This window comes from Macrosteles quadrilineatus, unplaced genomic scaffold, assembly GCF_028750875.1.
Source record: "Macrosteles quadrilineatus isolate MER2022 unplaced genomic scaffold, UCM_ALF_1.0 Scaffold_2__2_contigs__length_208266976, whole genome shotgun sequence".
In the NCBI taxonomy this organism is placed as follows: Eukaryota; Metazoa; Arthropoda; class Insecta; order Hemiptera; family Cicadellidae; genus Macrosteles; species Macrosteles quadrilineatus.
Window position 1 is genome coordinate 194,324,716 of NW_026542595.1, and position 18,823 is coordinate 194,343,538.

Here is an 18,823-nt window from a genome sequence, read left to right on the forward strand (position 1 = left end):
AAACAGTTACATATTGGCAGGGTACATCTTGGGAGTTGTGTAAAATTTAATATCCATAAAAGTCAAGATAGGTTTTTATTGATAATTTTTCCTAACACCTAATAAAACCTTTGTAAAAAATATCTTTTAAGCATTAAATATAAATTTGTTACAAAATATGTGCATATTTCAACTCAACTCTTTCTATGGTCTGAATATGTATCCCTCAAAAAACCAGGTATGAATGGTTTCAATACAATAGAACCATAGTTAAATCTCAAAAGACGTCTAGATAGTTAAGCACAAAATTGAACGGTTAATTCATGCCCAGGTTAACAGCCTTCTCCAGATTCTAATTACCAATAGGAAGATAAAAACGAATTTTACTTATAAAAAACTTGAATAAAATAATGAATTCCAAAAAATATTGGAATGGAGGATTTTCTCTAAAATATTCTAATGGATTCAAAAAGAGGCTTAAAAAGAACTAGGGATGAATAAAACCACAATGTTATATTATAAATATTTATTTCTGAACTAGCGGCCGAGGAAATAAATAAAACAAATAACAAAAGGAATATGTTTGCACATTTCCTAACATAAATATACATAAATAAATAATACAATAATAGGCAAGATAAATTACAGAAAACTATTTGGTACACATGACTACAACGGCTCTTAAGCATCAAAAAGGTAACAAAACAACAAAACATGACAATGAATAACAGAACTAAAAGCTAACTTAAAACTAAACATGGCACACATAACAGAACATATCTATAAAATATTAGAAAATATTTACTTTTGTACTTATGTACATTTGGCAATGTACTCTGTGAAACTTTGTTTGTACTTATGTACATTTCATAATGTACTCTATATTTTATTTTCATTCTTTTTTATTTTTTTTATTTTTTATTAGTTTTACTAATAACTTTTCAAAACAGCTATTATTATACTAGGCCTACTTTGAAATTAAATTTAAAGTAAGGAAAGGTTAAAATTAATGTAAAACTACATTAGTAAAATTCTAGAGAAATGCCAAAGCTTAGCTTGGATTGAAAGAATATTAATAAATGTATTTAAAATACATTAAAGCACTAAACAACCATTAATAAATAATAAAAGCTAAAATTGGAATAAAAATTATCTACAACCTACAGTAATACATGCTTTGTTTGAATTCTGAATGTAGATTTTTTTACAATTCTTAATACTAAATAAATATGGGAAGTAATTAATACTATTTATGGAATGTCAAATTTCAATAAGAATAACTTTTTGATTATTTGAAGGAAGACATTTGTTTGATCAGAAATTATTTCTGTGAACTTGCAAGATGTTTTGTGGAAGAACATGGCAGTAGATAATTTACTAAAATATTACGCTGAATTAAAACATTTTAAAATATTGAAAATAATAAAATATCATATAAAAACATGCGTAGAACATAATTTTGTGTGGGAAAAAATCTTGTCTTCTTTTTTGAAAGCATGACAATCTTTTAAATAGGGCCTACTGATTCTAAACTAAATATTTAGCAGCCTTAAGATTTTAAACTAAAATAGCAAATGGAAACAATTAAAACTACAGTACGAATACTGTAAACAAATTAGCAACAATTAACTTAATGAGGTTTGTAAATACATACAAACTCGGGTTTCAACTAACCTAATGCTTAACATTTGAAAGACAAGTTACAGAACACATACACTAACTAAATAAAAACAGCAAAATACTATATACATAGTAAAACTTGTAACTAAAACTGGAGATCTATCCATACTCCGAGCTCACCGTAAGGCTGAATTCACCTTCTTCTATGAAGGTGTCGTGATACCATTGTCTGGTATCTAGTAGGACTGAAACAAGAAAAAAAAACATTTGTAGCACTAAATACATACTACACTAGGGACTTGCGATAACTTTGATTTTCAAAAAGATATACCTGTATTTTGGGAATCAACAGATTGTACAGTAAATTTAATTAGCAGGATGACAGTAAATGTATAGAAATAAATCAATAATTGTATAGAAATAAAGATTTCACGAATATTTATTTGAATATTAATATATTTGAAGACCCATGGAAATCCTTGCCTACACCCCTCATATTTTATTATCTTAAACCAATACTGTTTTCAAAATTATGGTGAAACTTGATTTTACAAATCCACGGTGGCCATAGAAATCCTGGAAAACATTCACACATTTGTTTTTGGTTGTGATTTCTGGTAGCCCAAATGCAACTTTTTACTGTGGGACTGCTGGTCCCTGCTATTTTTGGGTCAGGTCAGGCCAATGGTTAGGCCAAAGAATAAGTTCGAGCCAAAAATGATAATCAGGTCGAGTCTACCGTGACCACGGAAGATGTTCACGATTTTTCCGTAACCGTGAAAGGTGTTTACGATTTTGCAATGGCTGCAGACGATGTTCACGATGTTTTAACAGTCAGGTTTTATGTGCGCTAATGGAATTTCATGAGCCTTTACGCAAGAAAATGCAGTAGGCTACATTGTTCCTTCTAAATTTGTCTTAATTTCATATTAGAGCAAAATGGGTTTTTGCTTGTAAAACAAATTCACGCATAATAGCCTACCCGGTTTTCCTCTAATTCTTGGTCAGTGACCACCCTGAATTTAGATAATAAAAATTTCCACAATAATCTTTCAAACCACTTATTATCATGAGATTTGAAAAAAAAATTAACAGTTTGTTGCTTAAAGGGTTACTGTAGACATTAGCCCCTCTCAATTGCTAAAAAACAAGGTTGTTTAAACAGAGGCCGAGCCCAAATCCTGGAAACGCCAAACTTGTTGTTCAGTAAGTTGTATTCCACCTCTTTATCTTACTCTGTGATGGGAAATATTTGCAATAAATCCTTCCAACACAAACTCACCACCACCGACAACAAACTTTAAAAAAATTAAATTAACCATACAGAACAGGTAGTTCAACTTACATATATCTCCAGGTTCGACCTTGAACTGGAAGCCTGTGCAGACGTCTTCACACTCTGGAGGTGGGTTGAGTCTCCATGTCTTGTGACCTTGTAGTTGTGCTTGCCACATTAACCGACTGATGTAGTCCAGCTGTAACAACACAAACGTACAACAGCAGCGCACATGATCAATCAATTGTCTGAGACAGCAGACATGGGGGCATATTTTATGCTAATTATGAATGCAAGGTAAGTGTGGAATGATGTGTGTAGCTTTGTTACTGACTAAGACCGCCAGTTCTTTAGTCAGCATCATTAAAAGCCCTATGACCAAGTACAGCTTGGCCCAGAGGAAGGATATGAGACAAAGAGGAATAATTAGAAGAAGGTGGAAGAGAGAATTAAGAAGTGGGAAGGCATGGATAAAGTAACAGCATAGTATTAGGAGAATAAGTAGAGGAGGCCTAATCAACGCCTAGAAGTCTGAATAATCTAATCAGGATATGGTTTATTTAGTATGAATATCAGCAGTGCTCAATATGCAGCAGAATGGCCTTCCGGTACCTCTCAAAAATCTTTTTATGGTGGATAGGGGAGGGGTCATAATTCCCGGTAGGTTACAGTCCGGGAAACTAATTTTTTTACAAATCGAGCATTGATTATCTGTATTTTTACATAACTCATCAGGACTCATTTAACCAGCTAAGTATCTAACTTTTGGGGCACAATTTGTAATATTTTTTAATTTTTTCACTAATTTTTAATTATATTATCATTAATTCTAACTTTGGTTTTTATTGTTTATGTGTCGCTTGACCCAACCTAATGATAATGTACTGTATTACATTTCTTGTTGCAATATTTTTTTTTTTATTGAAGGGAATTTGATATACTGTATCTCTACATGATTAAAGGAAATTCATAGAACTCTCTTAGCCTACATCCATTTCAGTTCAACATTGAAAAACTGTAGGCCTACCTAATTTGCGGAAAAAGATTGAACACAATGAATGTGTTTTCTGTGGGATCCATTCACAATAGACTCACAGTACGTTATATGCTAATTGGTAGGAAAGAGCTAATTATCATAGGGAGTGCAGTGACCCCTAGCGTTACGGTTAGTCAAGCGGACACACACCCACATACTGACGGCACCACGCCATGGTGCATGAACACCGGTACATACCCGCTATGGTGGTACCATATGGCAGACTGGAGGTTATGTAAGAAATACATTGGATCCTACAAAACATGGCCTTTGCAAGTTCCTGTACAGTTAAAAACGTTTCTTTTCATTAACATTGTAATTAGTTTTATAAACCCATCACTAAACGCTGTGTTATTTATTAGTTATTGTCCTCCTAATCTATATATTAACTAAACCATAATATTCTGTCTAATTTACATCAAGAAATAATTTAAAGTAAAACAAGGTGATTTAAGGGTTAGGAATGGAGATATAAGAGGGGTCGATAACAGCTTAAGAGGGAGAGTACCTATAAAATACAAGATTAAGAACATTTGGTGGACATGTGAGAAAAGAGAATTCTTTGGAAAACTGAGTCCGGTTACGGTTGGAGGTGTAGGGTAAGACTGGTTTAATCAGTGGCAGGAGAGGAGCTGTAGAAAAGGAGAAGATGAAAACCTTATAAACCCTTAGACCCATGAATAACCAGAATAACATTTATTTTTGAATTTACAAATAATTCCCTAGGTCAGGTTGTGCCCCATAGGCGGATCCAGAGGTGGAGCTGTAGCCCCCTTTGGAGTAATAAAGGTTTTGAAAAGTCAAAATATGAAGTAGGCATGATGAGGTTTGAATCTTACTATATGTTATGCTCCCAGATTGCTCAAAAATACATGTTCAAAGTTATGTTAAATTTTTCTCCAGTTACAATTTCATATTTCAAAACCCATGAAATTATTTGAAAGCAGCCCCCGCTTTCAACTGGCCGGTTCCATCCATGTGGCTTAACATTCACTACCTACTGACAAGAAATTGTTAATCGCGAATACAAATTCTACTCACGTGCATGACAGCGCCCTGCTGGTATCCCATGAAGATGTAGTCGACATGGGCATGCTCCGCATCGGCCGGGAGGAAGTGCGGGCGACTGTAATATTGCCTCATCACTTCCAACACGGGCGGATAGCAGTTACTCCTGATACACAACAGTAGGGTCAAGCAGGAAAATCAACGACAAAGTTGAAAATAGCAAAAAAGAATACAGCAAACTTCCTCTAAAACAGTGTAGGCCTACTTTATCACATGATGCTGAATTAGAAGAAGTTGGCTGTATTTTAAATTTGTTTAAAGTGGAATAAAAATATAAGCTAGCCTTGTCTGTAAAGTTAATGATCAGTTTAACCTCCAAATAATTGGAAACCCTGACTTTGTCGTAGTAGTACTTTAAAAAGCTCAACGAGTTTGATTTTTTAAAGTATTTGTTTAACGCACAAATTTATTAACAATTTGTATTCTATACAACTTCTCTGAGACTTTTGGAAACATGATTCACGATTTTTGTGTTATTTGGTGCAGAATTGTAAGCCCAATGCAGTATGGAAAATACAAGACTATCAGGAATCAGAATTTTAGTCTAAATAAGTCAATAAAATGGTCAATTAAGTTTAATTGTGAGTTTTACTTTAAAAATGACTATCTGATTTGTAAAGCCATTTATTGTCTTAAAGATAGCTCTTCTTTATTGCCACAACTGTAATTTTGTTCAAATCAAATTTCAGCAAAATTGTATAAAAACTGATTAAGGTTGACAGATAAAACCTGTTAAAGTAAAATTAAATGTTTGAACAGCCCTACCCAATAATAGACTTCACGGGACCATTAAAATTGTACAAAAAATATGCTCTCAGATCAAAGTAACTGTACAAAAATGAGCAGGATGAACCCCTGAAACCCTTTGTAACAAAAACACTTAATTCGACCAATTTAGGGCCATTATCCATTTTATTTTGTGGCTCAGACATATCAGAGCCATGTGGCCAGGTCTATTCATCATCAAGAAGGCACCTGGGGAGGGAAATAGGGTGAACCCTTGTAAGTGGCTTCCCTCCCCCCCCTCTTGCCACAGGCCCTACAATCAATCCAGGCAAAAAATCTCAGCCTACAGGAAGTGGTAGTCCCTCAACATATGTGAGGGGTTTCCTTTCCGGTATCCTGATATTCACCCAACCCTACCAGCTGTTTAGATGCTTAACATGCTAAAAGCAGTTTAAAAATAGTTTTGGGAATTTGTGAATGGTGTTGGAAAAATGAAAATCCTAGTAGCAGACAACTCATGAATTTGAAACATTAGAAAATAATTTTTATTCTGAACTAACTTATGTCATAACATTAGTTAAGGATGGTGTGTTCTGACTAGTCAATTTTAAGAAGCTTTTTTATTTAATTTATAAGTTATTAACTTTGTAAGATTAACATGCTTACTTCTATATGGTACAACAAAACATTAGGAAAGGTAGACATGTAATTAAGTTTACATTCTTCACACAAGTTAAATTTATTCTTTGCTTTTTCTGGAAAAATTTTAATACAAACTTATGTAAGTTAACTTATAAGATACGCTTTTAATTAAGTTAAAGGTAGTGTTAAGAGGAGAAATTTGGTATTCTAGTCTTATTATTGTAAAAATATGTGACTTTGCAAATGGGGTTTTAGAATTGGCTACTGTATTCAATTATAAAGAAATTGTTTAATAGGTACACTGTATTTTAAATAGGCCTACAGTATTGGAAAATATCCCATTAATAAAACAAAACAGCAGACTAAGCAAATGTAAAGTAATTATCCTATAGAAGTCTTATTCAAACAGGGTGTTGTTATCAAATCAATTAACATTTCGCTTTGTCCAGTAAATACTGGACATAACATATAATTAGGAAGCTACCTACTATGAGAAACACAATGTATAAACATGTTTATAACCTCATGAGTGACCAATCACGATTATAACAAAAACAAAATATTGTTGTTTTGATAAAATGTTTTAAGTAATCTATAGGCCTAAATTAAAATTAGGGATATAACGATATAACTTATCTATAAAAATAAATAAATCAGACAGTTCAATTAATTTAATAGGTAGGCCTACACAGATAACGTAGGAAAAACTTTCTGTAAGTTAATAGATAAGTTATACTATCTACCGGGGCTTTTGTATTCAGATTCACCATTTTAATTTCAATTCTTCTGTAATTTTAAATGAAAGATTGACCAAAAATGTACATAACTTATTTGCTGTCAATGTAACCTATTATATAGCTAAGCTATAGGCTATGTAACTTATAACCTAGTCTATAATGACAATTAAGTTTGATTAGTTTTGAAATCTTTAGGAATAACCTCTTCATAATTGAACGTTTAATGTGTTAAAGGTCAAAGTATGAGTGAGCGACAATATTCTAGATAAGTTAATTCATGTTTTCTATAACTTAAGCTTAATTTTAAAATGTACAGTAGACTCCCTCTTATCCGGACTCCTCGGGACCGAGGCCAGTCCGGATAACGGGTTTTCCGGTTAAACCGACATCCCCAAAAACTCGTAAAAACGGAACGTTAAATGCGTATTTGACTTAAATTTATGAGAGCATTGTATTTAGACACGTGATCACTGGTCTCAAATATTTCCCAAGAGAACGGTTGTTTCAGTTCCGCCCACTTCCTGCTGATCTAGTCCGGTTAAACCGATGTGTGAGCCAAACTTGATGGGCCATAACAGTTGCTACAGCTCATTCAAAAAGTTAGAAAAAAACACCGTGTAATCAACAGAAATTTAGTCATTTAAAAATTATCAGCGCAATCTGTTGGTGGCTCACATCAACTGCGACGAATTTAATTTAAAACTGGTGACAAAAATGATATAAGTATATATACTCGTTAATATACTTTAACATGGGGATGGAGAGTAAAGGTTTAGGATTCTCTATTTTCACCCCACGCTGTAAATAAAATATGTGATTGGAATTTCTTCCATTTGTTTTTAGCGAATTTCCCATATAGGGAAAGTTAACTTATTACCGGTACCGTAGTACTCATGGTAAGACCTGGACCCGGGACCGATTTACTTTTTTGTTTTGAGGTCCCTAGAGGCCAAAAACACCATCCGTTCAAATTCATATACATATATAGGCCTATTTATCCGATTTCGATGAAATTTGGTACAAACGTGTAAACCTACATTTATTCGAAGGAGTTCGTGAATCAGCATGATTGGACTATGGGAACAGGGGTTTATGGGGGGTGTTTCATGGGGTAAAAATAGGTTTTTCCCATTTTTGACCCTAAAAACACACAATTTCTTTCCAAACCACTTTGTAGAGCTTAAAAAAAACAAATAATTTAGTATATTGAAGCATTATTATGCGCCTAAGGGTTGCGGAGAAAATTCCAAAAAATTGTAATTTAAAATTTCTATGTTATTCTTATGGAGAATAAGTCAACTGTTGTAGTTCGCTTGTTTATGAACAAATTTTGTTTGAATTTGGAAAATACATTCTTTTCTTGCTTAACTATTAAGATTTTACAACAAAAAACACTTCCCCCCCCCCCCGTTGCAGCAAACCTCAGTAGGCCTCTATTTGTTAAACTAATTAGGCTATATTTAAATAGGGAATAAAATGTGATATTTTTAAGGAGACATTTTAATGTAAATCCAATCAGGCAAATGGAAATTCGCTAAGTCTGCAGGTTTGCTGCAGCGGGGGTATTATTTTCTTTTTATACTTCGTTGTTATTTTTCGTCACCAGCATGGTAACCCATAAAGCCCATTTTGAATTTTTAAAATTTCAAATTCATTTTTTGTTCTTATATTTGAGTCTATTTTTATTTTGAAAGGGATTCTGCACTTCTACAGGAAAATATCTTTCTAAAGGTAGGCTATGCGTATATTTTCCCTGCGATGCACACGAGGTGAGAAAAAAGGTTTTAAAGAAACATGCTTGCCTACTAATAGATGGCAAGAACTGATTTCAGTACCAATAAGAGCTATAGACTAATTTTCTTGATAGGCGTATAGCATACTATGTGAATATAATTGGAGGTACCGTAAAAAGCTCTTTGTTTGGAAAGTATATTAGTTAAAGAAAATCTGTAAACACATTTTAAGTCTAGCCAAAAGCAAGCAAGTAAGTTAATGAATAAGTAAATGGCAAAAGTGAACTACTAATATTTTAATTATAAAAAAGTTACTTACCATCCAACGTACCACGAAGATTCTCCGTCTTTGAGTTTTACTCTTGATTTGGGCATAGAAAACACATCCCTGAGGGACAGAAAATCTGTCTTGAAAGTTAGAAATTGGCAGTCTTCTTCCGTACTTTCATATGCTCCTTCAATGTTTTCAAACATCGACTTAAAGAAGTGGAAAGAAAAGGAGTTTGCTGCTGGCCAATGTTTTGCAGCCCCCTTAACCAATATGGGTTTGTATGAATAAGCATATGTGAAGAATTCTTCTCTTGTAATATTTGGAAGCACTAAAACTTCATTTACACCTCTGCAAATGTTACAGTCTGCAACTGGTCGAGTGGCTTCCCACACAAAGTAATTGTTCGGTAAAAAACATCTTATACCGAGAGCACTTTTCATCATACCATCGAGTAATGGTAATCTGATTAAAACACTTAAAAATGTAATAAAAACAATCATAACTGATGACACATAACCTAGCTTTTTAAGGGTAGCAGGTTTGAGATGGCTGCTTCGGTAGGATTTTGGTGTTCTTGCACTTTTGCACAGATTTTTAAGTTCACTCATACTTGCACCTTTGTTCAACACATTTTGATTTAAAATTACAAACTGGTCGAATAAATAAGCGGATTTAATATTAACACCAACAGCACCAAGATTAGCCATTCTCGCCATTTTGACACTTGATGTTTTTCTGACCTAAGTATCCACAGCCATTACAATAGTTCATGTTATTCTTCTCAATATCAAATATTTCTTGTGATACTATATACTATGAAAAAATGGTAGATTAAATTTACTTCATTTATATTATTTATTTTCATTCCAATAGTCAATGGCATTACATAATTGATACCTGCAATTACAATCTTATACGTGCTTAGGGGTCATTCACAGTTAAATCCACAATTGACCTGCAATTACATAACGTTCTTGGAAGGGGGAGGGGTTCGCCGTAGCGTTACGAGGAGAAGATACGATTACAAGATCATTACGGTAACACACAAAAAAATATATTTTGTACCAAAATTATAATATTATTTAAGAGACACTCTATTTTGTAAAACTATTTTTAATATAAGTTTAAATTTTGGTCTTGAACTGATAATCTAGATCCCATTCGTCTTACCATGGATAAAACCATATAAAACACACTCCCTTGTGTTGGTTATTATCTTACCGACTTCTAGGAATGGGCACACGGAAGGGACTAAGGCTAAAGGTGTAGTGACGTCATATCTCTAGTGGGTAATGTCTTCTCTTGAGGCGACACGATTACCGTTACGAAACGATGTGATTTCAGCGGCGTTCGTGGCATAGTTGGTAGCGTTCCGGATTGGTGTGCAGGAGGTCCCGGGTTCGAATCCCGCTGGTCCCACTGACTTTTTGTCAACAAATTTTTCATATCAGCAAGTTTGGTTGGTTAGGTTAGGTTATGACAGTTTAATTTTATAATACTACATTTTAAAATTAATTTTATAATTAATTAAAAATTATAAGTAATTATTAATTAGATTTTTATCTTATATAGTTTTTATATTATCAGCAAGTCTGGTTGGTTAGGTTATGTTATGACAGTTTAATTTTAAAAATTAAAAATTTATTTTATAATTTTAAAACAATATTTTATAATTAAAAAGTTAATTTAATAACTAAAAAAAAAATTAATTTAAATTATTTCAACTTAGCAGTTCTAGCGGCGAACGCTGACACTACAAGATATGTTAGCCTTAGTCCCTCCCGTGTGCCCCACCGCCGACTTCTAGCTCTGATCTTCCAATCATAGAGGACATATACCTGGGTTGAATACCGTGGGTTCGGATCCTGGTCACTGCCGCAAACATTTTATCAGTACAGTTCACCTTGGATCCTCAGATCTTGAGTCTCTGTGGATGGGCAAATGCAAGGTTAAAAGAGGCCGCCAACCTCTTAAAAATATATTCCTATATATTCTTTCTTTTATTTGACCACGTGGATTTCAACAACCCCGATTTCAACTAAACACAGCAATAAATTTACAAAACACAATCTCTCTCCCGAGTCCTGGTATTCCAACCAAAAAAGTGCGCGTTCTCAAAATCAAAATCCCTAACTATATGAAAGCGAAGAATATTATATTGAACTGACATCAATGTACAAAAACACATACAATAACAGGGTTCTGATTTATTTATTTCTGAACCCTTTATTTATTTATTTTGGGGTTCTGATTACTGTTATTAAAAATCATAAGCAGTAAACTTACAGCATCCAAAGTATAATCAATGGTCTTGAAGGGATTATTCCTGTGGTCCATATTTATAAAAAGAAAGCTGTCAGCTGATTGTTTCAACTTCTTGTTCTTACTTTTGCCTTCTGCTTCTCTGTCTAATTCTAATTGCTTGCTTTGCTTTTGCTTCTCAAGTCAACCCGAAACCCGAAATTTAAGCCGACCAGTCTTCTATAATAAGATAATTAAATTTCATAATGGCATCTCTTGTAAAAGGTAAGGTGTTTCTATTTATATGTGTTATTTGTCTACGATTCCTATTGCCTTGTGGCCATTATGCTTCAAGTAATGTATTGGAAATGCCAGCGCTTTCTTATGACCTTACTTTACTCCATCATGCCCTCCAAATGCTTCTATGCATTTGGATAATTTCAGATTAGCGTACATGATCCGACTGAACATTACTTTTTCTAAGTTTCTAAGAGGGCTTAGTTATTTCCATTCAAATACAATAACCCTTTAAATCTTAACACTCACATGTAACAAGAGTTTTTTTACTTGAAGTTGTCCAGATTTTTTAGCTTTTGGCTGCACATTAGTTTACGTCCTACACTCATTCGAATGAAAAATATATATAGATTATTCCATATAGGCTTATTGATTATTTCATTTGGTTATTTTGGTTAGGTTTTAACCTAACTAACCAAACTTGATAGTTCGAATGAAATCAAATCAAATCAAATCATTTATTGTCCATAAACATATATATACAATGCATAGACAAAAGTCACCAATGTCAAATAAAAGAAAAAAGAATACAATTTCAATATATATAAAACAATATTACCTCTTAGTGTACAAACCTGGGCTCAACTTAGATCACTCAAAATGTAGTTTTCCAAATTGTTATGCCGAATCGGTTAGATCTGAAATTTTTGATGAGTACGGTCTTTTTTTAACTAGCCAATTCTTCAGAGCAATTTTGAATTTAGTGCCTTCTAATTCCTTTATATTGTTTGGTAGGAGGTTGAAATAAATTGACCCCATCACAAAAGGACTTCGGCCAGTTTTGTTGAAATTCCTCCTCACACGGTGAAAATCATCCTTTCGTCTCGTGTCGTACCTGTGGATTTGACTATTTTTATTTGTGTGCTTTACATCATTTTTCACAAGCATAATTAATTGATAAATGTATAGACCATACAAAGTGAGGAGATTTAAATTAACAAAAATATCTTTACAAGACCTTTTGTACCATACTTTGGCTATCAGTCTGATTGCTCTTTTCTGGAGAACAAAAATTGTATGTAAATTACAGTCGGGAGAACTTCCCCAGAAAATAAGGCCATAAGACAAGAAAGGAAATATGACACCAAAATAAATTGTTTTTAACGTATCTGTATCTAAATAAAAAGATATTCTTCTGAGGAGGCTGATTCCACTTAAAAGTCTATAATCAGTAAAAGTAAATAATCATTAAAATCATCTATAAAAGTAAATAATCATTATATCGATCGATATATTCATTCGAATGAGTGTAAGATGTAAACTAAAGTGCTATTAGTACTTTCTTATATAGAAAGTGTTTTTTATTTAGATACAACTAATTAAATATCAGGGAGTTAGTAGGTTCCCATTAATTATGGTGTGCTCTTCACTAGGGCCATAACTTAGGCCTAGGCTGTAGGTTAACACCATAGCCTCTTCTAATTCACCCGGAACAGAAGGCACCATAGCCTCATCTAGAAGGCGGCACCGTTGGTGTGTGGCAACGTTGCACCAGCTTAAGTTGTCTATTGCGATGGTAATAAGAATACCGGTAACAAATATGTATATACATAAACAATGTGATTTAGAAAATCTATAGGCCTAGCAAAAAATAATTGTTTGTTTTAATAATTTGAAGGGTTCTAAATCTAAAGGGTATCTAATATTTACTAAAAAATCTAGCTTCTACTCGCGGCTTCGCCTGCGATGGTTTAACCATAAATAAACAGAGTAACTTATTATACAATCATTACAATACGGTAATTAACTTAGTTACGTCACCGCCTCGGCCCAATAGGCGAGGTGGGAGAGGGGAACGCTCTGTCTGGCCCACCTCTTTTACTCCATACATCTTGCCCTTTAACCCTCCGAGTGTCCCTTGTTTTGGCCTTAATGTCTGCCTATTTTTTGCTCATTTGCAAGGTTTTATTAAAACGGATCTGAGAAGCTTGAAAACAAAGTTAATTATACTGTTCTATATACCATTTTGTTTGGAAAATCATGGGCTTCAATATTATACATAGAACATAAGGAACATTTGTTTCAAAAAAAAATTTTAGGTAAAAAAAAAATATTTTGGAAAATTTTCAAAAAAAAATAAGTTTGCGCTCAATGTAATTGTATAAATTATAGGCCTATAAATATTTGAAAATAGCCACTTTGTTCTAAATTTTATGAGGATTACAAATATATAGGTAATAATATAAGGAAGTAGATTTGCAAATAAATAAGTTATGGGCAAAAAACAGATTTCAGTACATAGCGTTTAGCTAAGAATGCATAGCCTAACCATAGCTAGGAATCTGGCTGATAATTTACATCAATATCACTACCTACTTCTTCAGGATCATCAACCAGCCCTTCAAAATCACTTAAATCTTCTTATAATGCACCACGTATATCACTACTTTTGATTTTTAACACTAAAACAATGATAAACGTAATAAAACACATCAGTCATCGGTCCGAGGATAACCAAGCTGTTTACAAATACGCACGTCAGCTGTCTGCTACAATATTTTCGGAACTAAAATGAATAGCGCTTAGAGACAGACCTCCGGAGAAAGCTCTGAATCTGTAAAATAAAACGATACCTAACTCGATCCAGTTCAATCCGATTTTGTCAGTCATAGAGCCTTCGCCGTAAACAGTGTTTGTGAGTCCCTGCAAAATGAAATAGAATGTAGGATATAACAGGGCGATTCTGAAAATTATCTTTTTTTTAAAAGAAATGTTGGAAAAACATCAAAATCCCATGGATAATAACGGAGATATGGTTGGAAATCGACTTTAATGATTAGCCTATAGGTATGTTCATTTTTGTCCATACGAGGGTTGGGTTAGGTCATCAATAACATGGGTTGGCTATTGTTAGTAATCTAGCCTAACAAAACAACACTTTTCCGGTCGTAGCTTAGTTATTTTTCATCGGATCTTGAAAATTCTTGCATCTTTTTCAGCTCGCTACCGGTTAATTTGAGTACCCACTTGCCCGATTTCGGAGTAAAAATATTTTTTCGGTTTTTCCGTGGCTTTCTGACAATGTCCGCGGAAAAACCTATAATTTTCAGAATCAGGGTGTTATTTCCTACAGTTTGGGGTGGGGGAATTAATTTTCCAAGGTTGCACTGAGAAAGTAAGAATTACCGTACCCAAATTTAAAGCTAACAGCATTTTACCTGTGCTCCAGCCATTTGATCCTCTTTTGTCTAGAGTATGACCTAATTTAGAGTTAACATCATTGAGACTGGCCTCAACACAGTGCAGCTATAAATATTTACAACTCAAACTTTTCAGTGCCCTCCCTGAAACTGTATGTAACTTGCCTATTTAGTCGTTGGAATATGTATTGACCAATTTTTTGAACAGGAATGTTCAATCTACTCTATTGAGGAATTTTTGTCTTTCAAACATGATGATTTTCTGTAAAATTCTAATTGTTAAGTAGGATATAGTTTTTAATGTATGTAACAATGGTTTCATAAACTGTGATATAACAGTCTTTTATAATACCGTACTGTTATTACTGTCAATTTTATTTAAAATGTATTGTCATTTAGTTTTAAGTTGTATCTCACTGCCAATTTTAGCCATAATTATTTTTATATAGGCACTTGCCCAACTTGTTTGCTTGACTACAACAGTATTATTGCCATCATTATCAATACATCTAAAATATTTTTGTATAAAACCAGTATTATTAGTTTATTAGTAGCCTATAGCATGTTCATCCTATTTACACTTGACACTGTACATTGTACTATGAATTGTATATCTCCATTGACCTGGCCTATTGTATGACATGTACTTAATGGCAATAAACTATTTGAATTTGACCTTCTCAGGTTAGTCTCTCAAAGTTGAGATTGGTATTAGGGTTCAGACACGATAGGCTACACAAATCAAAGCTTAATAATAGGCCTACTAATCTGAAATGGCGACCATACGAATGTAGGTAGGTATTTTAAGCCAAGTATGAATGGAGATGAGTGTAGCATGAGTGGCGCGATCTTGTAGTCTTGTTTCTATTTGACTAAGGCTGACATGTTCCTTAGACAGGAATGATAATTAATAGCCCATACAGCCAAAGGCAACTAAGGGGCCTACAGTTTACAGTGGAATCTGAACCACATTTTTGTCTTGTAATTTACAAATTGGTCTATTTATCAGAATAATACCGCAGATAGACGTAGGCCTAGTACTCGACGTTAATACACAGATCATGCCTATAAATATCCACAATTCGTGACCTCCAAGTAGCTGGATTACAGGATGACGCTACGATCCCAGTCATAAAACCTTAAAACAAACAATCAACATGAAAATTCTTGAGTTAAAAGGTTAACCTGGTAGATCCCAGGGGTTAGTTAAATATTAGGCCTACTGGTACACCTAAAAAATCAGGCTCCAAGGGCCCTATTACACTTGGTCACCAGGGGAGTCACCGGTGACGTCACCAGTGACCTGACTAGTTGGTGGGCACTAGTTCTTATGGCGCTTATTACGTTAGGGTCAACAGGAAATGTCACCAGCATTTGGTGACTGACCGGAAACTCTTCCCTGTGACCAGACGACTCACCACTGGTGACCTAGAATTATCCTGGGTATTGAAATAAATTGCACTTTTACATCCAGTCACCACTGTATTCTTTTGCATTACTTGGTGGTCACGGATTGTGGATATTTATAGGCATACACTGTGGATGGGATACTCCCTGGTGTGGATTAACGTCCGCACTAGTGAGTACTACTACTATCCGCAGTACTATCCTGATAATTAGACCAATTCGTATATACCAAGGAAAAAATGTGGTTCGGATTCCACTATAAACTGTAGGTCCCTTAGTTGCCATTAGCTGTTTGGGCTATTAATTAACAGCTGTGTCTAAGAAATGTCGGCCTTAGTCACTAACAAGACTACAAGATCGTGCCACTCATCCTACACTCATCTCCATTCATACTCGGCTTAAAATACCTACATAGTATGGTCGCCATTTCATTAGAAAGTATAAAAGTAAAAGTATTATCAACTTGATTGATTTCTTTCCAAGTAATATCACGTCCACAACTTTTGTCTCCGACAACCATTGCACTAGACTGGGACTCTTTAACACAACCCTCATGTTTTTCCATTTCTTGTTATATTTTTCACCACTACATTTATCTGCACTAGACTGGCTTCCTTTCACTGAATCTTCTTCCTTATTTCCTTTCCCTGCATCACTTCCACAACGTTTATTCACTAGTCATTTATTAAATTGAAGAGGTTAGACACTGATAACAGTGCACGTGGAGCGAGAATGAGATGACAGCGCTGAGTGTGTAGGCCAAAGGCACTGGAGTGAGGGAACTTAGTAAGTAAATTAAGTTTGTCTCGCAGGTTGCAGCGATGTCAGACATAGCTTTCAGCCATATTTTTAGGATTACGATTGGCTAAACAGTTGGGTTTTGTGCATAAAGAATCAAGTGCATGTTTTATTCTTTAAGTTAGCTAATATTTTATTTTTGTAACAGGAGCAGTGGCGTCATTCAAGCCCAACTTCGCCACATTCCTCAAGTTCGCCAAGGTAGAGTTGACCCCACCCAGCCCTGGTGACATCCCTGCCATCAGCCGAGGAATTGGTGAACTCATGAGTGCGGCTAAGAGTGGCAAGTGGAAGCACCTCACTGTCAAGGTCAGTATGACCTTTTAACTGGAATAAAACTAACTGTTATAGTAGATTACAGTTTTCTGTCGAATACACAGTTTTTTTTACCAAGCCAAACACAAAAGACAACTTTGTTGTATAGTTTGTCACAAGAATAAACTAAGAAAGTAAAATTTTAGGCTCCCTCAACTAGGCCTACATTCTTTAACAATTGTACTGTATGCTACTGTACACATATATATAATATTATGTGTCTACTTCAGTATCCCAAAGTCGGTGGTGTACCGCATCATGGTCACCTCTCATAAAAATTTACATGGTAACTATCTTTATATATACGATCTTTAATCGCCTACCACTTGTTTTAGCATTTCCTATTGAATATCATCATAATCTAATAGGTTGGAACTTTTTCAATGTATATAAATAGTTTGTGAATCAGCGTGTTAAGTAATCCAAATCCTGAGGCAGGCCATTTTACCTAATTCCCAGTCAAATTTATCAATTCAAATCGACGAATGAAATACAAGGATGCTTCACTTCCTTTGGTCCCATAATTTAAATAATTTTTAGCACTGCCCAGACTTTTTAATTTTATGTTTTGTTGATTACTGCCAAATTTTTTTATAACCTGTCACGACCCTACATCTTTTGGGGTACCAGTACTTAAACTTAACGTAATTAATTTAAAAGCTATCTACTCAACACCTGTCCTAATTGCACGGACTGTTTCCTACATTTGAAAAATATCTTTATGTATTTTCAAGGTTTAATTTAATGTATTTATTGAAATGGTCCCTATGTTTTAGGAAGCCTGGTTGAACGTTCTGGTCTTTACTGAAGTCACCTGCTGGTTTTGGGTTGGAGAGTGCATTGGCAAGAGGAACATCATTGGATACAAAGTTGAAGTTTGAGCACCACCATCCAGAAATTCGGTCTAATATTTAGTGTCTGTTCTGTAAAACCGCCTCATATTGAGATGATATTTGTTATTGACTACCATTAAAATAAAGTCTTCTGTTAGTCTTTTATGTAAATTATTTTGAAATTCCAATATTTAGCTGTTAAGGCTGTTTGGGGACACGAGAACATTGCACTCGGTGCAACTTGTAGTTGAATAGTAGTTTGCCCAGAAGATGGATAGCTGCTACGCATCCAAAATGTCGGCCTCTAATTTACTCTTTAAATGATGCAGTCATACACCTAGATTTGACATACATTGTGTGTTTTAATTTTTCCCATGCTCTTAAGTTCAAACCCCTCCAATCCCAAAAGCCATTTATTTAGCTACAAGATACTGGGTGGGTAGTGGTTCAATACCCATCTTACGCTGCAGGTCCACTTATTCTAATAGAAATAAAGGATGGGTCTCGAAGTCGAGAACTCTCATCTCCACTAAAAGCCATGTGATAACCAACACTTGGTTTTTTTATACAGGGTGATTGGTACTCAGTGTGACAAAAATATTTTGGTGTAAGTACAAAGTAAATGAAGTGTGATGATGTATATAATATGTTCCAAGTCTAAAAATTAGCCTCCCAAAGAATTATTTTATGTTTTTTAAAAATAA

At 34.3% G+C, this 18,823-nt stretch overlaps 2 protein-coding genes across 2 annotated transcripts; one reads left to right on the forward strand and one right to left on the reverse strand.

The window, feature by feature from the left end:
* Window positions 1-1,026: 1,026 nt before the first annotated feature.
* On the reverse strand, window positions 1,027-9,795 carry LOC128986952 (uncharacterized). Its single transcript, XM_054407573.1, has 4 exons — window positions 9,137-9,795; window positions 4,953-5,085; window positions 2,945-3,074; window positions 1,027-1,844 (listed from the first exon to the last, which is right to left on the reverse strand). The coding sequence occupies exons 1-4, from the start codon at window positions 9,793-9,795 to the stop codon at window positions 1,759-1,761; spliced, it is 1,008 nt and encodes a 335-aa protein (XP_054263548.1). The 3' UTR covers window positions 1,027-1,758.
* Window positions 9,796-11,475: 1,680 nt separating this feature from the next.
* On the forward strand, window positions 11,476-18,284 carry LOC128986339 (ATP synthase subunit g, mitochondrial-like). The gene is made up of 3 exons (XM_054406665.1): window positions 11,476-11,614; window positions 17,120-17,280; window positions 18,063-18,284. The coding sequence occupies exons 1-3, from the start codon at window positions 11,596-11,598 to the stop codon at window positions 18,165-18,167; spliced, it is 285 nt and encodes a 94-aa protein (XP_054262640.1). The 5' UTR covers window positions 11,476-11,595; the 3' UTR covers window positions 18,168-18,284.
* Window positions 18,285-18,823: the final 539 nt, after the last annotated feature.

What these genes read in the sequence shown, in the direction of transcription:
- LOC128986952 (XM_054407573.1), bottom strand. Translation starts at nt 9,795, where the DNA reads ATGGCTAATCTTGGTGCTGTTGGTGTTAATATTAAATCCGCTTATTTA. An exon ending in TCTTCGTGGTACGTTGGATG is followed by an intron (nt 5,086 to 9,136) that starts GTAAGTAACTTT and finishes GTTGTGTATCAG; the next exon opens with GAGTAACTGCTATCCGCCCG. An exon ending in AGCAGGGCGCTGTCATGCAC is followed by an intron (nt 3,075 to 4,952) that starts GTGAGTAGAATT and finishes GTGTTGTTACAG; the next exon opens with CTGGACTACATCAGTCGGTT.
- LOC128986339 (XM_054406665.1), top strand. An exon ending in GGAAGCACCTCACTGTCAAG is followed by an intron (nt 17,281 to 18,062) that starts GTCAGTATGACC and finishes CCTATGTTTTAG; the next exon opens with GAAGCCTGGTTGAACGTTCT.